At 36.3% G+C, this 26843-nt stretch overlaps 1 protein-coding gene across 1 annotated transcript in view; it reads right to left on the reverse strand.

Moving 5' to 3' along the window:
- Positions 1-1025: 1025 nt before the first annotated feature.
- Positions 1026-26843, reverse strand: part of piezo1 (piezo-type mechanosensitive ion channel component 1) — a 149668-nt gene continuing 123850 nt past the window's right edge. The window contains exons 37-51 of the mRNA XM_056234815.1: positions 25670-25928; positions 23474-23662; positions 22508-22799; positions 20719-20842; positions 18276-18423; positions 15930-16144; positions 15269-15427; positions 13740-13887; positions 12501-12689; positions 12252-12344; positions 11097-11269; positions 8351-8473; positions 7590-7669; positions 5195-5381; positions 1026-1591 (exon numbers count right to left, since the gene is read on the reverse strand). Of these exons, the coding sequence (XP_056090790.1) occupies positions 1336-1591; positions 5195-5381; positions 7590-7669; positions 8351-8473; positions 11097-11269; positions 12252-12344; positions 12501-12689; positions 13740-13887; positions 15269-15427; positions 15930-16144; positions 18276-18423; positions 20719-20842; positions 22508-22799; positions 23474-23662; positions 25670-25928 (2635 nt within the window). The 3' untranslated portion in view covers positions 1026-1335. The remainder of the gene's footprint in view (positions 1592-5194; positions 5382-7589; positions 7670-8350; positions 8474-11096; positions 11270-12251; positions 12345-12500; positions 12690-13739; positions 13888-15268; positions 15428-15929; positions 16145-18275; positions 18424-20718; positions 20843-22507; positions 22800-23473; positions 23663-25669; positions 25929-26843) is intronic.

Below are 26843 nucleotides of genomic sequence, written 5' to 3' on the forward strand. Positions count from 1 at the left end.
TGAACATGTCGCCTGCCATTTAAATCAACATAACCTTTTATATATTCAGTTGTTTGTACAGTAATATAATAATGCATCGTTCTTGAGTTCTTAATTTAGCAAACTGCAAGGAATTTTTACAGGCTCGTTTGATTTCTGAAGACAAAAAGAAAGCACAGAGTTCATGTCTCTCTGCATAAGCATACAGTGGAAGTGATTATTACAGACGAGCTTTGGCACACTCATTATTACACACGTGTGCGTTTAACACACACAATACAGAGTGTTGAAACATCACAGCTCTTGTAATATGTAGCGGATTCTAGTCTTTCTTATGATTCAAGTGTTTGATCAGAAATTGTAAAACCAGGAATGAAATATGAATGGCTCTCATCCTAAGATACTGTGGCTTGTAAACACTTTTACTGTAGTATCAGAACAAAAAACAAAAAAAAGTTCAAATCTCACAAAATCCATCAAGTCTGGGTCATATTTCACCTCATAATTACACAACGGAATAAATGAAGAAAAAGGCCTGGAAACGTTTTGGAAAAACAAATAAACCAGAAAGTTTTGATAATAGATTGATAATTAAACTAATTACAATAACTCCACATCCTGGCATTCAGTCATGTGACGTTATGCTTGTACTTATTAGAACCAAGGGCAAGCAAACAATCAGCATTCATTTTAGTTAAGACATGCTATGATAAATTTGAACATGGATGCTTGTTATTATTTTATATAGATCATGGAAATGTATTGATAAAATGAGTATGAACCCTGATTAATAGAAATATGCACTTGTTACTATATTTTGATATTTTGCATAATAAAAATGAACATTTATGTTTATTTGCATTGGTTTTCATGACAATTATCAGTTGTGGAATATTTATCACTATGAGTATTTGTTGGGCTTGCCTCTAAGTTATGCTTAGAAAATTATTATAGTAATGAGGATAATTCAGAATGTATTCTAGAACAATCTTAATAATCCTACTTGGAGAAAGTATTGATAGTCCACAAAACAGGCTTATTTTACTTGGGAAAATCCCTGTAATCGGGTGGTCAGATATAACCCAGACGGAGGTTAGTGAGATTCACTCCTATAGTGTTTGTATTTCCACTTGGAAGGTCCTGCTGTGTCGTTCCCAGCGTTCACTAGCGTCTGAATCCGTCACAGGGCTGATCCTCAAGCTTTGCTGAATAACAGACGACCTCCATCATCAAACCTCTGAGTGCAAAGAAGCCGATAACATCAGCAAGGCTTCGAAGCGCTGGAGAAACGGCTTTAGACTCGCTGTTCGTCCAGCTTATATAAAGCAGTGAAGCTTCTAGTCCCACAAAACCCTCTCAGTCTTGATTCTTCTCTCTCGTCCACTTGATCATGGTCTCTGGAGAGCGATAGAGGAAGATGAGTTTGGAGTAAAGCTCTTCCTCGAGCTCCAGTTCTCCGGTTTCCCGCACCAGGAAAATGTCTATGCATATTTTGAGTATGCGATCGACGCACGGCAACTCCTCGAACATGATGGAGTGAGAGATCTCGCTGAAGAAGCCTCGCACAAACTTACCGATGACCAGAACCACCGACACGTACAGACCCATGATCCTGCGGGAGAAGAGAGAGAGACGTTTGCAAGGATAAATAAAAAAAATAGGGCTACATGATATATTGTTATCGGCTGATATATGTTCATTTTTAATGTTTTCGGTTAGGGCTGTGCTCAGAATATCCATACAACGATATATCGTCATGAACCTCTGGCGATACGCGTATCGATACAGCAGCTGCCGTATCGATACTTTTGTGCTTTTGAATGTAGCCAATTCAGGGCTCGAATTTCGGCGCGGGATTGCGCATAATTTGAATAATTCCCGCAGTTTATAATGCGGGAAATTCCCGGAAACATTGATTCACTTTAGCATGTAGGTTGTAGTATTAGTAAATGAATCCACACAGATTATAAAATCAAATCAGTCATTTTAAAACTTTCTGTGAGACGCAATTTCACAATCAGCATGAGTTCAATGCAGTGCTGCGTCTCTCTCGCTCTCGTCTCGGGCAAGCGTCCAGCGCTGCAGCCGGTGAAACTACACGCTCACGGTTAGGAGTCGGGACATGACGGAATATTCACTTGCACAATCGGGCTATCGTGACTAAAGTTTACCATTTGCATGTCTTTAAGTCTTACCAGTTTAAACATTCAAACAATTTTAAACTATTCAGTACTTGCGCGCTCTCTGAGAGTTGGTTTTCTCTGCGTGCATACATAGACTAGAGTAAAGCCGCCTCACATACAGCTCGCGAGATTATATCGCTTTAACAGACTAAAACACGCAAAATGATGTCAAAAATGTCGTTCTTGGTAAGTATCCTCTAAACACAGTTGGTTATGTCTTAAATAAGCATAAAGGTTTTTACAGAAACGGCAATTCCCCGGTTGTATGATGAAGTTAAGCGAGATATTCTGCTGTCACTCTCTTAACCCTGAGCATGTCAGTCAATTGTTGTTTCTGCATAAAAATTTGAAAATGTAATCATTTAAAATGATTTCAACGTAGAAGAAATTACTTTGTTTGGTGCACATTCCAACACTTAAGACCTGTTAAATACTAGGTGTTTAAAAGAGTTTGAGAAAACTAAGTTAAATTTAAGTTGTTACCGTTTTTGCTTTTATGGAATGTTTTAAGTTTTGTTTAGTCATTGAGCCGTGTAGACATGCTTCAGTGTCACTATAATTGTCATTTCAGTTATTGAGGCTGACTTTAAAAGCATGAAGGAAGAGCCATTCTAAGCTTTTTTATTCATTTAACTCATTGTTTTTCAGTTATCACAACTGTTATAACACTGGTTATTCAATAAGCAGATATTACTGTTACTAAACTCAGCTCAAAAGAAATTTAAATTCCAAATTGATCCATATCGTGATACATATCGTATCGTGGCTTTAGTATCGTGATACGTATCGTATCGTGACATTGTTGGTGATACACAGCCCTATTTTCGGTATCGGCCGATATATGTTCATTTTTAATGTTTTCGGTATCGGCTGATATATGTTCATTTTTAATGTTTTCGGTATCGGCTGATATATGTTCATTTTTAATGTTTTCGGTATCGGCCGATATATGTTCATTTTTAATGTTATCGGCCGTTATATGTTCATTTTTAATGTTATCGGCCATTATATGTTCATTTTTAACGTTATCGGCCGATATATGTTCATTTTTAATGTTTTCGGTATCGGCTGATATATGTTCATTTTTAATGTTATCGGCCGTTATATGTTCATTTTTAATGTTATCGGCCATTATATGTTCATTTTTAACGTTATCGGCCGATATATGTTCATTTTTAATGTTTTCGGTATCGGCTGATATATGTTCATTTTTAATGTTTTCGGTATCAGCCGATATATGTTAATTTTTAATGTTATCGGCCGATATATGTTCATTTTTAATGTTTTCGGTATCAGCCGATATATGTTCATTTTTAATGTTATCAGCCGATATATGTTCATTTTTAATGTTATCGGCCGTTATATGTTCATTTTTAATGTTATCGGCCGTTATATGTTCATTTTTATCGGTATCTGCCGATATATGTTCATTTTTTAATGTTATCGGTATCGGCCGATGTATGTTGATATTTAATGTTATCGGCAGATATATGTTAATTTTTATCGGTATCTGCCGATATATGTAATTTTTTTTATGTTATCGGTATCGGCCTATATATGTTCATATTTAATGTTATCGGTGGATATATGTTAATTTTTATCGGTATCGGGCTATATATATGTTCATTTTTATCGGTATCTGCCGATATATGTTCATTTTTTTAATGTTATCGGTATCGGCCGATATATGTTCATATTTAATGTTATCGGCTGATATATGTTCATTTTTATCGGTATCTGCCGATATATGTTCATTTTTTTATGTTATCGGTATCGGCCGATATATGAAGAGTTTGGTTCCAAAACGCAATAAATCCATTTAGATTAATTTGAGTAAAAATGTGTTTTCTTTACCAAGAAAGTGGAAAGATGAAAACCACTATTTTCTGTTTCAAACTTTCACATAGCATTTGTAGGTCATAATAACAAAAAAATTAAAATCCAGGTTTTGATTTTCAAAGATTTATTATAAAAACGGATTATTTTTTTCCCCAAAATGCAATAAATCCATTTTAAAAAAAAATCAAAATGCAATTAATCCATTTAATCAATATAAAGTTTTTTTTTTCATATTGAAACTGTTGAAAATACACAACAACGTAATTTTATTAGTATAATATTTTTATTAAGAACTGTAAAGAAGATTGAAAACATTTTTCCTCCTCCCGAGTGCCTCATCTTCTTAATCTCCTCACGTAAATGATTCGATTTCGATGCCTTGCGTTTCTTACCCACCGCAGAAACAACCACAGGTTCATCAATCCCGTCAAAATTATTCATTTTTTTGTTTGTTTGTTGATCGAAAAGTACAAAATAGATAAGAAGAACTAGGAAGCCGGGTGTATTTAAGGCGCTGCCGTTACTGTTTACATTGCGTGGAATGGTGCGTTGTGATTGGTTGAGAGCGGATATATCACAATCTGCAGAGAAGGGAGACTGGCGTTTGGAAAGAAAGGGAGAAAACATGACAGAATAACACGGCGGATATCGCATTTTACTTAAAATTAAACATTGACTTTTCAATACCAACCAGATACAATACTGATTTGTGCAGTAACTAATTTTTTTTTTAAATGGCGTTTATCGCGTTTTGGAACCAAACTCTTCATATGTTCATTTTTAATGTTATCGGCCTGATAAGAAAATTTGTCCAATATATTAAAGCTGATAAATAATGTATTATTTCCTTCAGCTGAGACTCTTCAGATGCGCACTGTTCAACATGATGGTTTTGAGTTGCTTGAAATAAGGAAAAAAAGGAAAATACTGTAAAGTGCAAGTCTGTCATATTGGCTACATAAAATTATAATGAGAACATTGTAATTGTGTGTTTGGGACATGGATTTGAATGACTTTTGTTTTTGTAATCAGGCTCTCAAAAATGATATAAAAATTTGAATTTATCGGCCAATATATCGGTTATCGGCTTTCAAATATAAAGAATTATCGGTTATCGGTATCGGCCAAAATGTTCACATCGGTGCATCCCTAATAAAAAGCCTGCACTGAATCTCATGAAAGGAATGGGTTACCCGTATCCCGCGAGGAAGCCCAGACTCGGAGGGCTGACTTTATCGTTAAAGATGACCATCGGTAAGACGTCGCAGGACTCGCGGCAGCCGGCGATGCTGATGTCCCACCACTCCTGAGCTCCAGTGATGTTCACCGAAGCTTCTCTCATCAGAGACAGAGTCACGTCCTGGTATCCCTCCTCTCCTCCTGCAGGAGAAACACAACACCAGCGTTACCGTCACACACTCGTCACCAGCAGGGCGGGGGAAGTTACTTTTAAAAGTAATGCATTACAATATTGCGTTACTCACAAAAAATTTTAACTAATTGCGTTACTTTTTATGAAACGTAATGCGTTTGAATTACTTTTGCGTTACTTTTTCTCACCTGGGCTGGGCTTGCTTGTTTTTTTTTTTAATAACAGCAAAAAAAGTTATATTTTGGCAAATGTTAAAGGCCTGTTCACACCAAAAGTGAAATGAATAAACCTCAGGATGAAGGACATGCATATTTACACTTGTGCAGTAGAAGCTCAAGCAAACCTTTCAGCTGCTGTTAAAGAACAATAGTTCAACACTCTTATTTATAAATCTAATCTAAAGCCATTTTTGCTTATTAGTATGGTTGAATTAGATCATTGAAGGTCAGCAGCAAATACATTGCTTAATAAAGTGAGATTAAATACATAAAGTATATTTGTGTAATTTAATATAGTTAATTATAAAATTTTGCGTAAAATTCTGAGATTGCATTTTACAGTTTTAATTCATTTTGAGGAATACTGAAGGTTTTCGTGCAAGTAAGACGAGTAAATGCACGTTCACATTTAGTCTAGAAGTTACTTCAGTCTTCAGTGTCACATGATCCATTTTTGAGACTGCAGAAGTCATTAAAATTTGGGGAAACCACTTGAAACATTTATTGTGTTGAGCTATTTAAATGACTTTTGTTTGAGTTGTTCATTGCAAACAGCTGAAAGTCTGAATTTTGCCAATAAACCAGATTTGCAATGGGGGTTGAATAGTTTTGATTACAACAGGGTGCAAATCCCTCAGTTCACTAGAAACATATTAAGGGGGAAGTCACAAGAGTATGGAAGCTTGTTTCCGCCACAGAATGAAAAATAAAAAAGGTAATTGTGACTTCTCACAATTCTGACTTTTTTTTCTCACAATTGCGAGATATAAAGTCAGAATCGATTGATATAAAGTCAGAATTGATTGATATAAAGTCCCAATTGCGTGTTATAAAGTCAGAAATACATGATATAAAGTCGAAATTGCGTGTTGTAAAGTCAGAATTGTTAGATATAAACTATTCTGAGTCTTTTTTTTCCTTAGAATTGGCCTGATATCTCACAATTGCGAGTTTATATCTCACAATTCTGAGAAAAGATGTCAGAATTTCGAGATATAAACTCGCAATTATGTGTTATAAAGTCAGAATTGCGAGAAAAAAGTCGACTTTATTTCTCAGAATTGCGACTTTATATCTCGCAATTGCGACTTTATTTCTCATAATTGCGACTATATCTTGCAATTGCGACTTTATTTCTCAGAATTGCGACATTATATCTCGCAATTGCGACTTTATTTCTCAGAATTGCGACTTTATATCTCGCAATTGCGACTTTATTTCTCATAATTGCGACTATATCTCGCAATTGCGACTTTATTTCTCAGAATTGCGACTTTATATCTCGCAATTGCGACTTTATTTCTCAGAATTGCGACTTTATATATCGCAATTGCAACTTTATTTCTCAGAAATGCAACTTTATATCTCACAATTGCGACTTTATTTCTCATTATTGCGACTAGATATCTCGCAATTGCGACTTTATTTCTCAGAATTGCGACTTTATTTCTCAGAATTGCGACTTTATATCTCGCAATTGCGACTTTATTTCTCATAATTGCGACTATATCTCGCAATTGCGACTTTATTTCTCAGAATTGCGACTTTCTCAGAATTGCGACTATCTCGCAATTGCGACTTTATTTCTCAGAATTGCGACTATTTCTCAGAATTGCGACTTTATATCTCGCAATTGCGACTTTATTTCTCATAATTGCGACTATATCTCGCAATTGCGACTTTATTTCTCATAATTGCGACTATATCTCGCAATTGCGACTTTATTTCTCAGAATTGCGACTATTTCTCAGAATTGTGACTTTATATCTCGCAATTGCGACTTTATTTCTCAGAATTGCGACTTTATTTCTCAGAATTGCGACTTTATATCTCGCAATTGCGACTTTATTTCTCACAATAGCGACTTTATATCTCTTTTTATTGTGAGATAAAAAGTCGCAATTTAAAAAAAAAAAAAAAATTGTATTCAGTGGCGGAAACAAGCTTCCATAGAACTGTGCCTGACTACAACACGAAAGAGACGTCTGACTCCTTTACCCTCATACAGCTGGCTGACGGGTTTGGCTTCAGCTCCATTAGGCGCTCGGATGTAGTTCGGGAACATGTGCGACACAAGCCTAGGAGACAATTACAGAGATGATCAAAATCTGAACGATAGATGCTTGCCAAATATGAGTGACAAAAAATGGTGTAGGATTTACTTTCACTTGGAAATTGCTAGTACATTTCACAAACATTTAAAAGACACATTGAATAAATGTGAAATTTTGAAGAAGAAAGACTGAAATAGTATCACTTTGTTAAAATAACGCGATCTTATTCCTATATGACAGTCCGTTCAACCACACAGCGTCATTATTTCTGTCTAACAATAATTCAAATGATCACAGAAGAACTGGGATATAAGTTTATAGTTCGGATATAAACTGATGTCTACAGTAGAGATCAAAATAGAGGGAATTAACTTTTAAAAGTTGACACTTCAAATAACGATTGTGTCATTACATCGTTACACCAGTAGGTGGCGACACGAGACTGTTAAAAGTGTATTTGTCATTAAATCATTCAAGAGATTCGTTCAAAAACGCTGATTCATCCAGCATGAAACTAGTGATGTATTCATGAGTGAGTCATTGAATCATTCACACAACTTGACTCTTTTTTTTTTTTTTTTTGTCAAATGAATTTTAAATAGACTGGAGCAATTAACATTTCATCAGAGCCTCTAGTAAATGACATGTTATGAATGGTGGGAGAGTGTATTGTGATTTGTGCCATGAGAAGTGTATCAGACGTACACCGGTTCCGTCCGGTTCCCCAGCAGAAGCGAGGCCAGGTCGGCTCTAACCGGGTTCTCCTGCGCCAGACTGATGGAGTGCCGGTCGAACGTGTGTTCCACTGTCCCGCCCTTCCCAAGGTCCCTTCAGACACAAAACACATTATGAACATGGGCTCCTGGGCTACACCAGAAAATGTTATGGTTTTTTTTTTTATTCTTTTCTTCGCTTGGTAAAGGTTTGGGGACTTGCTGTGTGACTAACAATTTTTCATAACAATACACGTAAAATTCGGTAACTTTTTTTTAAGTTCACTTATTAAAACTTTTTTCACTTCAGCAATAATCTGCCAAGTGTCGTCTTTGTAAAGAGATCAAACTTCAGTCTGTGATCTAAAGCAGCCTTTCTCAAAGTGGGTGCCGCGGCACACTGGGGTGCCCCCTGACTTTGTCAGGGGTGCCGCCAAAAAATTACGTAGGCTAAAAATATATATATATATATATTTGAATTTACATAAATACATTCTTCTTCTTTTTAAACATATGAACGTATTAATAAAATTGAAAATTCATTTTAGATAAATATATATATATAAAATTAACCATAAAAATCCGTCTCACAAGACCGAAGCAAGACACACACACAACTTGACGCAAGTGACGCAACCCATAGCACCGCGTTATAGCAACAACACCGAACGCGCGTCACACAGCAACTGCAGGCTCTGACAAACACACATACAAACTATACTATACTTCTGCATAACGTGTCTCTTTTTACAACAAAAATGTGAATTCTGCCGGTATTCAGACAGTCCCATGCATACAGATACAGATCCGGCCTACAATCGCGAAATTTGTTTGACATTTCTAATCGTAAACACAGCCATGTTGAAGCCTGCAGTAATCTTTTTCATTGATGTTATGGCAGTCCACTCTGCTTATTGTTTTTTGAGAATCTTGCACTCCTGTTTGTCATTGTGCACGAAACTTCATGCCAATAAATCATCAGAAATATTGCTGACTTGTGCGCGTCTCAAGCGCACTCTTTATTACGCTCGTGCTAATGCCTGTTAGTTGTCCGTGGATTTGCCTATATTTGGCGCTGAAAATGGAAACGTCTTTAGACATGGAAAATCGATTTTACAATCGATTCAATGAACGTTTATGTCTCAAAAATCGATCAGGATTTTTTCACAAAAGTGATAGCCCAGTAAAGTTGTTATTATTATTGTTATTTACAGTTCGTATTATGCTCTGTTCATTACTGTTCTGTCTAAATAAACAGGACATTTGCATTTACATTTGGGTTATGCAGTGTTTTTAATTTATATTTTACACTGGGGTGCCTTGAGATTTTATGCACTTTTGAAAGGTGCCCCGACTGAAAAAAGTTTGAGAAAGGCTGATCTAAAGCATTCAAGATTTACCACAGTTTAAGCTGGAAATTTAATTTTCAGGTCTATGCTCAAAAAGTGAATAAATGGATTATAAATACAGCGTAAATATAATTTACTATAAAAAAAATCACCTAAAAATACAAAATATTAAAAACATTCTAAAACTTAAAAAAGAACATTAATTTCATTGAAAAACAAAAAAAATAATTAGGGCTGTGCAACGATTAATCGTGATTAATCGCATCCAAAATAAAAGTGTATTTACATATTATATGTGTGTGTACTGTGTATAATTACTTTGTATATATAAATACACACATATGCATTTATTTGAGAAATATTTGCATGTATATACTGCATATATATTTATATTATATAGAAATAGAAATATTTTATATATAAATAACAAAGTTTTCTTAAATGTATACATGCATGTGTGTGTATTTATATATACAAAACAATTATACACAGTACACTACACACACATATATCATTGTTGTTGCATTTAACCTGTGAAGCACCTTGGTCAACTTTGGTTGTTTTAAAGGTGCATTGCGCAACTTTTCATGTTATAAATACCTGTTTTTCTATCCTATACATGCTTAAAGAACTGCCTGATGGGCTGAATGAGCCCTTCTCTGCGCACTGAGATTGCCTCTATAATCCTGTACAGTAAAATATATAAGAGGGATTCGGGCTCGAATTTGAGACTGGGCGTGACGTCATGCGCGTTCACGCTCACCAGGTTGTGTCTCGCAGGTTTGTGTATTCGCCGGCGCCGCCATTCTCAGCATCAGCGAAGACAACTCGTGCGTCAAAGGTAGAAGATGGATTCAAAGAGACCGGCTTGTAGTCCATTCCAAACCCCAACGCAAACTCCAAGTAAAGTAAAGAAAAGAAACATTTTGTCTAGTGCCACCAAAAGGGCCAAATTGGAGTCAACCTTGGGAAGGCATTCAACAAATGGCGAGATCTCCGGTCTGCTCTAGGGCTCAAACGGGATCCTCAGTTGGCTTTTTTCTTGATAAAACGGTAAGATATAGCCCAGTCTCTAATATTTGATATGGCCAATCTATGTATGACAACAAATGACGATCCGTAAAATGTGTAATGCTTTAGCGTAAGCTAGATACATGTACAATCAGAATTGGTTGCAGTTTCGCTTGTCGCCAGAGGGGGTTCTGCAAAAACTCAGAGACTTGCGTTTTGCACCTTTAAGTGTGCTATATATAAATAAAATTGATTGACTGATTGATATTATACAAACACAAACTTTTATTTTGGATGCGATTAATCGTGTCACAGCTCTAAAAAAAAATGATTTTTTGCCCGGCCGGCGAGGGTTAAAGCTCTCTCCGCGACACTGACCGCTGTAAGATCCAGTCGAGCCGGAGCGTCATGTCCCCGGGGCTGTCGAGCAGCTCCTTGACCAGCTCGTGCCGGCTGGGAGGACTGATCTGCCACACCGACCCCGAGCTGCCCTCGATCCGGGCCGTCACGATGTCTTCATAACTGTACATGGTGATGAACTGCATGGCCACCTGTGGACGGACACATCAAACCCCACGCTGATGAACTCAGAGAGCTGCGTCTCTCAGAAACCAGAGCTTTGAATCAAGTGGACACATTTCTAGTTAAATCTAGCAGAATCAAACATCTGCGTATCAAGAAAAATACTGAATCATACGCTATTTGATCTGTCTATTTAAAGTCCGCCTGTGGTGAAACTCCAGCTTTTAATGTTGTTTATATGTCTTATGTTTAATATGCTTTAAGACACACCATGTGTAAGTTCATAAGTCGACAGCATTGCTGAGTATTTCCTCCTTAAAACTGCAGTGAACCAAAGACAGTCTCAAAAACACGGTTTGAAATCGCTGGTGTTTCTGACGTCACAAACGACCTTGTAACCAATCAGATCAACGTGTGATCGTCAACCAGTGGATCTCTGAGCTGAGTGAGTGAGTGGAGGCGGGGCTCATTTGCATATTCATAGACCCGCGAATACTGAATGAGGCAAGGGTGTCGAGTTACATTCAAGATATTTTAAGGCATTTAAGGGCATTTGTATGTCATGTTGCTGATCAAAGCTGAGTTTTAAGGGATAAAATGATTGACTACTGGGGATTTTAAATGTTTTAAAGTTTGTATATGATACACGATGGCCTATGTTTCTCTGGTCACAGAATTTATTTATCATTTGTTCAGATTTGCATTTAGTAAAAGTTGTTTTAGCAATTTTCAACCATTGAATTTTCTCTTTCAACTTCCATGTTCACTAAATCATTTTATATAAAATCCTCTAATTTGATTTTTAAAATATATATATATAAAAAATTCAAGATATTGATGTGCACTTACAGTATTTTTCCCGAACTGATTGTTCAACAAACTGTTCGATTAAAAAAAAAAAAAAAAAGAAGATTTTTCCTGACTATAATCTCCTATGCCAGCGTTACAGTGTGAATGAGAGATATTGATATTGAGAGATATGGATATTGAGAGATATGGATGAGCACTTACAGCATTTTTCCCGAACTGATTGTTGAGGCGAGTGTATTCGCGCTCGGTGAACGGCTGGATGGACTGTTGCTGGACGCTCATCGTGAACAAAGGCTGCGGGACAAACAATCAGATCTCAGATCAGTCCTAAACCATTACAGAAATATATATATTTTTTTATTTTTTATTAGACATTATACAATAACATACAACAATAACATGCCATCCAAAAAGATAACAATCCAAAAATTAATTTAAATAGTGTTTAACCTCATAACCGCCGAGCTTGACTGTGACGGTGACATCAACGGGATGGTTGACCACGCCCACTACAGACTTAACCAATGAGATGAAGAGCAGCGGGAACCAGATGATGCAGATGAGGAAGAGGATGATGATGCCGCCCATCCCGTACTTCACGATCTTCTTCTTCTTCTGTCCTTTGGGCTGGGGATATTTCTGTTTAATGAAGCCCAAAAATCATGATTATTATACATATTATATTATAGTTTTACACAGTAGAATCAAATGATGAAGATTCAACACTTTAGACGAATAAGGTACAAAAGAGGGCTAATGTACTCAAAAATAAAATGTTATATAAACATAAAAATGAGATTTGCCATTGTTTCCAAAATATGGGACACTTTTGAATAGAATTTAAAAGCCTTATTTGGGCAATTTTGTTTTAGATCGGTAATATTTTGTTTATGTTTTTGAAAGACGTCTCTTCTGCTCACCAAGGCTGCATTTATTTGAATGTACAGCAAAATACAGCAAAAAGAGTAATATTGTGAAATATTTAAAATAACTGCTTTCTATGTGAATGAATGTATTATAAAATTGATGTTCAGCATCATTACTCCAGTCTTCAGTGTCACATGATCCATCAGAAATCACTCTAATATGATGATCTGATGCTCAAGAAACATTTATGATTATTATCAGTGTTGAAAACAGTTGTGTAATTTTTATTGCAGGATTCTTTGATGAATAGAAAGTTCAAAAGAACAGCATTTATCTGAAATATAACATTATAAATGTCTTAACTGACACTTTTTCAATCCATTTAATGCATCCTTGCTGAATAAAAGTTTTAAATTTTTTTTTTTTAATTTCACAAAGAAAAAGAAAAATCTCACTGACCCCAAACTTTTGAACAGTAGTGTATAATGTTTTCAAAAGCTTTCAATTTCACATAAATGCTGTTCTTTTTTATAAAAAAAAAAAAAATCTTACCAATCTAAAACTGATATACATATATAGTAGTAACAGGGCTTTTACATTTTACATTCATGGTAATTAAAAATTACAAATATAATACAAAATACTGATATTTGTTGCTAGGTTAATTGTATGTTATATAATAGTGTATCAAACATATCTTTATAGTCAGTATTATGGGACATGAAGTGTATCCTACATGTGGAGAGTGCCGTAGTTTATCTGATCCATCATTTGAGGAATAATAAATATATATTTGTGCGCATGCTAAACAGGACCTGCTACCTTTTCGGTTTCACGGCTGCACTTGATGATGAAGATGTTAGCGTAGATGTCCTCGACACACATCCAGTTGGAGAGAGACAGTGTCGTGTCGGTCCAAACCCAGTCCATCACGGCCCGAAGCTCGACTAGAAACGGCACCAGCCGGAACCTGAGGAAACATGGGTAATTCATTTCACTCTCCTCTTACACAGACAGAGACAGAGATCCGGTGCACATGGATTCCACACGGCCCGCATGTGGGCCGACACTGTTTCTGTCTGGGTGTCCTTTTAACTCTTCACGTGTCGGTCAAAAATTGCCGAAATTGTTTTTTTCAATGAAATTAATGTACTATATTTTAGTTCGATAATGATTTTATTTGATATTTTGTATTTTTAGGGGATTTTATGATACTTAATTATATTTATTCTGTATTTATAATCCATTTGTTCACTTTTTGAGCATAGACCTGAAAATTTAATTTCTAACTTAAACTGTGGTAAATCTTGAATGCTTTAGAGCGACAGACTGAAGTTTGATCTCTTTTCAAAGACGACACTTGGCAGATTATTGCTGAAGTGAAAAAAGTTTTAAAAAGTGAACTTTACGTGTTATGAAAAATGTGCAAAAAATACCATTTTCAATTTTTATATGAAATATTATGATTTACTCTAAGGCCGTGTGTCCACCAAAGCGTTTTTCCACGCGCCTGGCGTATGTTTTCCATTGTTTTCAATGGGAGCGCCGTGTTTTTAGAACGCCATGAGCGTAACGAGGCGCTGAGCGGTTATTTCACGCTGAGAGCTCTGTGTTTTTACTGGTCGCCGAGAGTTGAAAAATGTTCATCACATCGCAGCGCTCATCACTGTCACTTTTTACCCAGCCGTCCAATCACAGTGGAGGAGGGGCGGGGCTAACACCACACCGACCAACTGACACAACATTCTTTCTGTACAAAGACATCAACCAGCAGAGCTAACCGAACAAAATGGATGAAAAATAAATTTTTAGTATGAAACAAATTATCTGCGAAATCAGTTACAAGTAAAACTGTGCTGCGGATATTCTGTATCATAGCAACGAAACGCCTCAACGGAAAAACCAAAGCCAAAACGCTCTCAAGCGCCCACAGCTAGGCGTCTTCAGCAGAGAGTCTAGCGTTTGCAGCTGGCTAAAAACGCTTTGGTGGACACACGGCCTAAAACTGTGAGAAAATCAAAGACACAAATCTAAACAAGTTGTGTTGCACAGTTGAGTCTGATATCTCAGTAAACGAGCGTTCAGTGAGAGTGTGTTCGGCTGCAGTACCAAACGCTTCCACTAGAGGAAACTCGTCTCACGCTCATTTCCAGTGCGCTCGTGTTTGACCGCGAGGAGCACAAGTGTGACTGTTTAACCTGTTTGAAGACTTTTTTTGTTTCTTCGCACAGCAAGTGCCAAGTTTCGTACCATTCCGACGAAGAAAAAAACTAAACAAATGTAACATTTTCCGGTCAGAATTGCCCGAAGAGCAGCGGAGGCTTAAGAAATGAGGAATAATGAATGCCTACCCTTGGAAGAGGAAGAGGTTGAGATGATTGAATTTCTTGGTGAGGAAGTTTCCCAGGATGCGTGACGGATATCCACACCGGATCTGATACGCCGACAGAGTGAAGTAGATGCACTTGAAGAAATACCAGAGCTGGGCCACGGAGTTATGATTGAACATCCTGAAAATAAATACATAGTCAAACCAATAATTATTCAGACACCAGATGTAATTTTTTATATAATTTTACTCTGGGCCGACACTATGATGCTGTCTAGGGCTGCACGATATTAAATATATACAGGTGAAACTCGAAAATATTTGTGCAAAAGTTCATTTCTTTCAGTAATTCAACTTAAAAGGTGAAACTAATATATTATATAGACTCATTACATGCAAAGTGAGAAATTTCAAGCCTTTATTTGTTATAATTGTGATGATTATGGCTTACAACTTATGAAAACCTTTTCACGATATTCTCACCTGTATACACTGAATCTTATTAAAGCTACAAAAGTTATTCAGCCGAGAGCAGTGAGTGATTCTCTCTTCGTCTTTTGCTCATGATCCCAGTTATTGCAAGATATGCATATCACGATATATACATTTGCGATATTTCGATAATTTCGATATATTGTGCTGTCCGTGGGATGATAGTGCACTCGAACACAAGCCTCGCTCACCTCTCGGTGACGGCGGGGAGGATGAAGAACATCCACAGGTGGATCCCGAACACCAGGATCACCTGGAAGATGAGCTTTCCCAGGATGCTCTTCCGCAGGTAGATGGCCCGATCGATGATCATGGTGCTGAACTGGATGAGGAGCATGACCAGGAACGCCTCGGGGACCTGATCCTCGGACAGAGACGAGGCGATGTCTGCGGCCGCCGAGTGTTTCTGCCACAGAGACCACAGTCATATTCACACCGCAAACTCAGTGTTTCAGTCTCGTTTCCAGTCCAAATATCACATTTCTTAAATCAAGATGCATTTACTAAAGTAGTAAAATTACATTAGATGTTAAGTCTTGTTTTCTGGGGAATTTAAGTGAGTTTTTGTGTAAGACAAGCAAAATTATCTGCCAATGGGGTGAGAAAAATAATCTTGTTACTAATAACAAGTTTGCATTTTTTAAGCATCAACTCACTTAATTTTAATTAATTCCCCCGGAAAACAGGACATGATATCTTATGGCATTTTACTCATCTAGTAAATGCAATGCGAAACGTTGGCGTTTCTAACGTTTCTAAACGGTGATGACGTAACGAAGCCTCGTTCACTGACGTCACATGACTTTGACAGTTTGATACGCGCTCCGAATCACTGGTTAGAAACATGAATCGCAGACGTTTCGAAGCTTCACCAAGAGTTTCAAAATGTCCAATCACTAGTAAATGCCTTTAGAAAAATTTTTAATTTTAAAAAATTGCCAATTAAATGCCAAAAATAAAAAAATAAAAATTTGAGGAGGAAAATATTGCCACTTAAAGGATTAGTTCACTTTTAAAAAAACCTTTGCTGATAATTTACTCACCCCCATGTCATCCAAGATGTCCATGTCTTTCTTTCCTCAGTCGAAAAGAAATTAAGGTTTTTGATGAAAACATTCCAGGATTTTTCTCCATATAATGGACTTCAATGGTAGCCAAACGGTTCAAGGTCCAAAAGACAGTTTCAGTGCAACCTGCAAACTGTTCAAAGGGCTTTAAACGATTCCAGACGATGAATAAGGGTCTTATCAAGCGAAACGATCGTTCATTTAAAAAATAAATAACAACGTTTAAGTTTTATAAGCTCACATGCTCGCCTTTCTCTGTTCTGTGTAACTCTCCTGTTCGAACTCGTTCATCAAAATGAACAAATCTTTTTCCGAGTCAATTCGTTCATTTCGGTCGTTAAATGAATCAAATGACTCGAAAAAAGATTTGTTCATTTTGATGAACAAGTTCGAACAGGAGAGTCACACAGAACAGAGCAAGGCGAGCATGTGAGCTTATAAAACTTAAACGTTGTTATTTATTTTTTAAATGAACGATCGTTTCGCATGATAAGACCGTTATTCATCGTCTGGTGTCGTTTAAAGACATTTTAAGCTGCATCTGAAACTGTTATTAACTGTATTTTGGACCTTGGACCGTATGGTTCCCATTGAAGTCCATTATATGGAGAAAAATCCTGGAATGTTTTCATCAAAAACCGTAATTTCTTTTCGACTGAGGAAAGAAAGACATGGGCATCTTGGATGACATGGGGGTGAGTAAATTATCAGCAAAAGTTTTTTCAAAAGTGAACTACTCCTTTAATGGGTTATTTCACCCAAAAATGTAAACTCTAGTAATTACTCTCCCTCATGTTATTCCAACCCCGTAAGTTATTTTTGGATATTTGGACTGGAAACAAGATAAAAATGTTTTGCAGTGCACGCTTTACACAGTCTATGGGCATATCTGCACCAGTCAAACCATCACCAGTCCGTCACTACAGAGAACCAGAGGGAAAACTCATGTGCACCCTTGATTATATTATTTGCATTTATCATTCTTAACTCATATGTGACCCTGGACCACAAAACCAGTCATATGTCACACGGGTGTGTCTGTGGCAATAGCCAATAATACATTGCATGGGTCAAAATTATAGATTTTTCTTTCATGCCAAAAATCATGTTCAATGAAGATATTTAATAAATTTCCTACCGTAAATATATAAAAAATATATTTTTTGTGAGTGAATGCAGCAAAATTGTGAACATAAATGCACAACTTTAAAGGAGATTTTCTAAATGTTTCCATTTGTTTGCAAATATCTCGGCTAAATATTGTCCAATCCTAACAAACCTTACATTAATGGAAAGCTTATTTATACAGCTTTCATATGATGTATACATCTCAATTTAAAAAATGGACCCTTTTGACTGGTTTTGTGGTCCAGGGTCACATATTGAAAATACTAAATTATGCCATTTCAAAATGGCAATCCTGTAGGATTCTTCGCCTATGGACATCACAGTCAGAGTGACACTACTCACTCCGAAAGCCCAGAAGCCGAAGATGACGATGATGAAGTCCACCACATCCGTGAGGAACATGAGCGCGTACACATCGGCGGCCGTCTGATACTCCGCATGCAAGATGTTCTGGAAGAATCTACAGCTCGGCTTGTACACGTTCATCACTCTGCGTGGAGGAACACATGAACGAAATATGACACTTCACAACGAGATCAGCAGAGACATCATATTCAACTGGATCATGATATATATCAATCACAATCATCAGTTTATCAGTATTCAAAATACATATTGTTTTTAAACAGTGGAAATACAGCAAAAAAACAACAACTATATGCAATAAATGCAATTAAATCATACAAATTATAATAGTCCTAAATATTAGTGTCTCTATAATGCGTGTTATTTTATTATATTAAAGAGCTTTAGTTTATTGGAGAGTTTGGTTAATCAGACCAGTAAGAGACTTTTAACTACAACTGTTTACAAATGTATAAAACTGATCCAAGATCAGGTAAATATCATAACTAGACCCTGGCTCATGGGTTCACGGAGATCATCGCCCTCTAGTGGCGAAACATCGACCTTTCTAACGTTTCTAAGCGGTGATGACGTAACGAAGCCTCGTTCACTGAAGTCACATGACTTTGACTCCGAAATCACTGGTTAGAAACATGAATCGCAGACGTTTCGAAGCTTCACGAAGAGTTTCAAAATGTCCAATCACTAGTAAATGCCTTTAGAAAAATTGAAAGAAATTGCCAATTCAATGCCAAAAAGAAAAACAAATCAATTTGAGGAGGAAAATATTGCCCCATTAAAGGGATAGTTCACCCAAAACTGTAAACTCTGTCAGTATTTACTCTCCCTCATGTTGTTCAACCCCGTAAGACTTTTGTTCATCTTCGGGACACACATTAAGATATTTGTGATTAAATCTGAGAGCTGGATCACTCCCCCATAGGCTTCTATTGTAATTGAAACTTGCCGAACCAGAAAGTTATTAAAAACACTGTTAACTTCTTAAGTGTCGCGCCCCCTTTTTTGAATAAACATGAAAATGCACAATCCGAACTTAAATGGTTGTAATTCAAGAAAGCTTTGGAATATATATGTATATAGATTGTTTTAAAGAAGACATTTGGCAGATTTTTGTAGAAGTTAAATAAATTAAGAAAGTGAAACAGAAAAAAATGTTATAGAAGTTTGAATTTATGAAAATGTAAACATTTAATTATTTATATAAAATATAAAATATATTTTTTTCAAAGCCTGGTGGACTCTAAAACTGCAAGAAATCAAAGCCAACACTCTGAACAAGTTGTGTTTCAAATTTTAGGTTGATATCTCAAAAGATGAGCTTTCAGTGAGTGTGTTTGTGCGCAGTACCGAACGCTTCCACTAGGGCACAGACTCCATCACTGCCCATATAAGGGCGCCGCCATTTCCATATATGTGATCTGAACCATTATTTCCACAATTTTCATACAATTTATGAAGTAGGCATCCTAATCAGAAGTAATATGAGAAGTTTGGCAGATTTTGATATGAATTCAACCTCAATAATCACATAAAAATAACATGTATGTGCGTTATAGCTCGCTGCCATATCACAAATGGTGAATCTACATTTTTTTTTCTTTATATTTAAAACATTTTCAGACCTTTTTTTCTAAATAAAATATAATGGATGTTATCTTTTGATCTCTTGGCATGAAAACAAACTGAGGTTTCTACCATTGTTTTATGATTTTCATGTTCATCACTATTTCAAAATAAAGGTCTTAGGAGTATGAACATATTCTTGTTGCAAATTGATAGATTGTTTGTCAATATTAGTTTAGGTTTAGTATAGGATATTACTGTTTTAAATATGTCATAGCTATGAGCCAGTGCAACTTAAGGGGTTAAAATAGTCCGAGTGACGACAGTGGCTCAATCTTAAGTTTATCAAGCGACGAGAATACTTTCTGTGCGCAAAAAACAACAAAAAATAACGACTTTATTCAACTCTTCATCTTCTACTATCTGGGCCTCGAGTGAGTTCACGTAGTGTAACAGCGCAGCGCTTCTGGTGTACGTCACACACAGGCTCACTATTGGCCAGCATCACACACGACACACACATGACCAGCGTCGGCCAATAGTGAGCCTGCGTGTGACGTACAGATAAACTTAAGGTTGAGCCACTGTAGTCACTCGGACTATTTTAACGATGTCTTTAATAACTTTCTGGGCCGGCAAGTTTCAATTACAATAGAAGCCTATGGAGGAGTGATCCAGCTCTCAGATTTAATCACAAATATCTTCATTTGTGTCCCGAAGATGAACGAAAGTCTGACGGGGTTGAACAACATGAGGGAGAGTAATTACTGACAGAGTTTACATGTTTGGCTGAACTATCCCTTTAATGGAAATGTTAATTTCTGACTCTAGCCGGACAACAACAAACTTATCTTACATGGATAAGAAAAGGCCTTTGAGTTTTCCTTCAACAGCATTCAGGAGTTTTTTACTGGTGTCCTCGCCGTGCTTCGTCTTTGACTTCTTCTTCTTCTTCTTCTTGGGTTCTTTCTGTTTAGTGTCTGTGACAGGATTGTTCAGAATAACTCACAGATCCACAGATCAGGCTCAGCACAATATTATAGACATCATTTAGGTATTAATCATGGATAAATAGGGTTCATTTCAGTGATTTCGATTCTGCTTATCGATAGCAAGTTTCCATTACAGTAAAAAAACAAAAAAACATTTCGATATCAAACATACAGGGGAAATTAGAATATCGTGCAAAAGTTATAATTTTGATGATTATGGCTTACAGATTATGAAAACCCCAAATTCAAAATCTCTGAAAATTAGAATATTACATGAAAAAAAAAAAAAAAAAATTTTAAATACAGAAATGTCGGCCCTCTGAAAAGTATAATCATGCATATGTATATAGTTATACTGTATATACTAAATATATTAGTTTCACCTTTTAATTTGAATTACTGAAATACACAATTTTTAAAAAAAAAATGTAAACGACCAGTGTTGCCAATAGTGACTGTCGTTATATTAACGACTTCTTTAGACCCATTTAGCGGAAAAAATAAAAATCTTTAAAAAAAGTGATTGCAACAAATCTAGCGACTTCTGATTAACATGTAGTCAGTCACTATATCATACTCGCTCCATTATCTGACAGAAAATATGCAAATGAGAACAGCTTTATGGGACATTCAGCTATATATTATATTGTATATTGCATTACGTCATCTAGCGACATTAAGCGACTTTTTAGCGACTTTCAAAATAGTTGGCAACACTGTTTAAGACCAGTAAACAGTCAGGAATAAAATAAGAACAAATAAATAAATTAGCAATAGCACATTAAGTTAAGGTACCGAAATTGAAATCAGCTGTAAAATAACACTATAGTGTTCTTTTTATAAATAAAACAGATTTTTGTACAAATAAAGTTACTAAAGTTATTTAGTAAAGAGCAGTGAGTGATTTTCTCTGTATCTTTTGCTGTTTGATCAACATTAACGACCCAGACGGCTGCAGGGTTATTAGGGTACTGTCACTTTAAGACTGAACGCACGGATCTAATGTACTGTTACACATCTGATTTGTTTCGCAACTTTTTATGTTCACTTGCGAGGATATTTTGACAATTTTTTTGTGTATTTGTTCGTTCAAGCGCAGAAGAGAACTCAATTCAGTATTCACACACCATATGAGAAAAGATGTGATTGAATTGCTTAGAATCACATTAAAATGCGAACACAGGAATCGATAAGCGGAATCGAGATTTTAATTTTATAATAAGTATCTGATTTCAATGGAAGCTTGTTTACTCCACAGAATAATAAATAAAAAAGGTAATTGCGATTTTTTTATCTCACAATTCTGACTTTTTATCTCACAATTCTGACTTTTTATCTCACAATTCTGACTTTTTATCTCACAATTCTGACTTTTTGTCTCACAATTGCGAGTTTAAATATCACAATTTTGACATTTTATCTCAGAATTGCGATATAAAGTCAGAATTTTGAGATATTAACTCGCAATTAACTTGGAAAAAAGTCACAATTCTGACTTTATATCTCGCAATTCTGAGATTGTGAGATAAAAAAGTCGCATTTATCTTTTAAAACGTTTTATTCTGCGCCGGAAACAAGCTTCCACATCCGATCCCAGAGTAAAGAATCGGTTTTCGATTCCCAACCCCATATATAAACCAGTTTTCCACAGACCTATTTCTGGGGATTTTTTCTTGCGGAAGCGAAGGAAGCGACTCTTCTTCTTTCCCTCCTCCTTCGCGGCCTCGAGTGTCTCTGTGTGTGTGTTGGGGTCCAGGCAGAGTGTTTCTGTGGTGTGTGTGTCGGGGTCGGTGTGTATCTCAGCATCGGTAGGCGTCGTTGACATAACCTCCTCTTCATCCGAGAGCTGAAAGACTTTCTCATCTCGTTCGTTCTTGCTCTTCTCCGCTGATGAACGATTGCTCTTGTCTTCCAGAGGGCCCTCTCGGTCCCAGAGCCCATAACGCTGAGAGAGAAGACACAAATGGGGAACACTTTACTAACAATCTGTCACTTTAATCTCCTATTATCACTGTAAAACTGCTTCGAAACAATCTATATTGGTGGAATTTTCTGTACAGCATCATGGGTAATGTAGTTTTTCACTACTATTCCCGCTGTTAAACACGATTACCGTACTTTAAAACTAAAGTGAAATAATGTTTCAGCAGAAGCAAATAATCGATTAACAACCTTTCAATCTATCGTTAAAAATAACGGTAACACTTTACTTGAAGGGGTGTGCATAAGACTGACATGACACTTTCATAATCATGACACGACACATGTTATGAATATGAAGGAGGGTTTATGCATGTTTATGACAACAAGTGTCATTCGCTCAATTATGACATTTTTAATGCAAATATGACATTGTTTGAGATGTCTTTGTAATGACAACTTGACATAAACCAATACATTATAACCTGTCAGTGTCTTGGTAATGACAACTTGACATTACCAAGACAACACAACCTGTCATATATATGTCTTATCAAACTTAAGAAACCACTTAGCTTAATGGGTTAACATTACATTGGTTTTGCCCTCTAATGGGTCCCAAAATACCTAAAACATACTTTCCTCCAATAGCTTTTAGCCGTGCCGTTGCGATGGTGAGCGTTCAGCGAGTCTGCATACCTGGAGAAGCGAGCGGTGAAAGAAGAGCGCCAGAAGCTGCAGCAGATCGTAGCGGATGTAGTTGTCGGTTTTCTCCAGGCCCAGGATCCGCGGAGGGAAGAAGGGCTTGTCCTCGTTTAACTGCAGCTCGTACACACCGTTCCACGGGAAGAAGCCAAACTGGAACAGGTATTTGACCACCACCATGACCTGTGGGAAACACCCGGCCAGACACACACGCTTTATCGAAATATTTCGCAAATGTATACGCATATCGTAACGGCGAAGAGAAAATCACTCGCTGAATAACTTTATAGCTTTAATAAGAATCAGTGTATATTTAATTCATACAGTGAAAACTAAGCAGTGTTTTATTTTTACATTTGATTATTCAAAATTTAACTGTATTTTACAGTATTTAACTGTAAAAATTATTACTTTTAAAAAATTAGTTAAAATGGTGTTTTCTATATACTGTTACATTAAATGTAAAAAAGCATTCAATCTAACAAAAATTAATGTTACACCAAAATCGAAATATTAAAATAAAAACAAATCTAAAAATATTAAAAAATAAAAATAAAAAAGGGGATTTTTTTTAATATCTAAAACATTAACACCAAGTTAACTTTACAAAACTAAAAAAATATATATATTTTTAAGATTTTGTCTAAAGGTTCAATGAACTGTAAAAGTGTTTTTACTTTTAAAAAGTAGTTAAAATCGTGTTTTCTATATACCATATAAAATAAAATGTCAAAAAAGCATTAAATATTAGGGGTGTAATAATATATCGTGTCATAATATATTGCAATACAAAAATGCAACAATATGTATTGTGGATAGTTCACCCAAAATAAAAATTATACCAAATTTAGCATTTTAATCAACAGTACATTTTTTGTTAACCTTTTGCCATTTGTCTTAGAGTATCGCAATTAGGGCTGGGTATTGACACAAATTTCACAATTCGATTCGATTTCGATTCACAAGCTTGCAATTCGATTCGATTCCGATTCAGATTCGATTCAATATTGATTATTTTGGATATCAGGTACAATACATGGCCAATTTTCTCAAGGAAAACAAATCTCTTAACTAATGCTGTAAACTATGGGAGTCAGTTGTAGCCTACTAGGCTTCATTAGCATACTATAATATTGAAGGTAAAAATTAACTGATTTGTAGCTATACAAACACTTAAATTACACTTTTATTTATTTTTATAATAATAAAGTTATCTGAAATATAAACATTTAAATGGTGGCTGTCATAAAAACTTGCCAGATTTATTCAAACATGCATTAAATATCGAAGAACATTAAAAATTATATTGAATATGTAATATGGTGCTTATATTTAGCAAAATGCTCCTCTTTAGAGTTAATTTTTCAAGCTGACTAACGAGTTTATGGTCACATATGGTTTTTCTGAGGTAAATGTGACGTTACATGACATTGTTTACAAGTTGTTGTACTGACGTCTTTCCACGGTTGAAACACTGATTGATTCCATGTGACATGATACGGATTTCGATAAGTTGTACTCTATCTTTTAACGTTCATTCATGTTTATTTGGCGCTGTAACTGGTGTTATTAAGGCGGAAGAGGAGATCATGTGCGCTCCGCGCTGCTGCTTCTCTTGAGCTGAGCTGAGCCAGAGCAATCTCACGCCACAGCGTCAAAACGCTATTTATGTTTTTGAATTTCGTAAGAAAATGAACGTAATTTGAAATTTGAGACTTTATTTAGTATCAATAGTAACAAAGCACAAAGATTATTGCGATTTATTGGATGGTATGTGCGCTACAATGTTCCAATCATTCATCAAATGAGAACAGGATGACTAATCGATTCTTGAGATTTAAGAATCGATATCGGTTCGTAAAAATGAGAATCGATTAATATCGAGAAATCGATATTTTTTACCCAGCCCTAATCGCAATAATAAAATGGGAAAAAGTAATTTTTTTATTATATCTGAAGCATTAAATCACCAAGCCAGTTTTAGAAATGTTGTGCGCTTTATTAATCAAGATGAATTAATGCTGTATAAGTATTGTTCATTCTTAGTTCATGTTAACTAAGGTAGTTAACTAATGAGCATTATTATGAAGTGTTGATTATTATGAAGTATGAAAAAAAAAAAAAAAAAAAAGTTTTATTTTTTTTACTATCTGAAGCATTAAATCACCAGACCCCCCCCCCCCCACCTACCTCAGTGTAGACGATGGCCGTCATCCAGAACCTCTTGGAAGGCCGCGGCACCGACAGCATCGCCCACAGAAACACCAGAACCGGCAGAACCAGCGACACGACCGAGGCCGTCACCAGGTTATTGAGCACGATGATGAAATAGCACACCAGCTCGGAGTGAGCCGCCAGGACGTTATAGAGCGCGAACACCAGCTTCAGCAGGCGGTTCTGAGTCGAGTAAAACTCACGAGACTGAATCAGCTCCTCGACACTGAAGGGCCTGAAGCAGAGCACAGAGACACGACATTATTCATTTTACATCAAGATAATTAAGCCTATTCAGTACCTTTTAAAGGTGCAGTGTGTAAGTTTTAGCGGCATCTAGTGGTGAGGTTGTGAACTGCACCCAACAGAAGTTACGGTGGAGACAGGAAGTGATGTCGTCGTCTGAGACAGCAGAGAGTAGTTAAACACTGAGGTTTCTTTACAAAGATAAATTAAGAAATTAGGTTTACTTTATTATTCAGTAAAACGATGTTATTGTGATTATTATTGTTACTTGTTCATCATTGTGTCAGTGTTTTATTCGCTAGATCTTTACATGAATAACAACATAGTGACGAAACGCGTTTGTCTGTTCAGGGCCACCGTAGAAACATGTGGATGTGTGTGTGTAGAGAGAAATGCCTCATTCTAAGCTAATAAACACATAATGCTTCATTATCTGAGGTCTTTATACACCACTGAAAATATAGTTATTAGGGCTGTCAGTTAAACGCGTTATTAACGGCGTTAAGACAAACCCATTTTAGCGGCGTCAATTTTTTTATCGCGCGATTAACGGTCTTCTTGGCCCAGCAAACTGTAGTTTTTTTCACATGCTTTTGCGACAGGACGCGGCAGCTATGAAACCCATTCATTTCAATGGCTTGCGCCGCGCGAGGACGTTTTGTTGCTTCGTCGACCAAAGCGCAACCGGATCTAGCTAGACCGGAAACAAAACAACAGGCACGCCACACACACTCGTTTGGGCTTGTGAGCCGGTGCAAATAGTTGGTTAACGTTACGTTTTGAGTGGATGACGAGCGCGAGACGCCGAAATGGATGCCAATAAGATTCTGAATGGAAAGTTTACTTTTAAAAAGTTGCCAAATGGTTCCATTGACGAGACCAAAGTGATCTGTGTGTTTTGTCG

Source organism: Rhinichthys klamathensis, unplaced genomic scaffold, assembly GCF_029890125.1.
Source record: "Rhinichthys klamathensis goyatoka isolate OS25496 unplaced genomic scaffold, OSU_Roscu_1.1 h1tg000406l_1, whole genome shotgun sequence".
NCBI classification, from domain to species: Eukaryota; Metazoa; Chordata; class Actinopteri; order Cypriniformes; family Leuciscidae; genus Rhinichthys; species Rhinichthys klamathensis.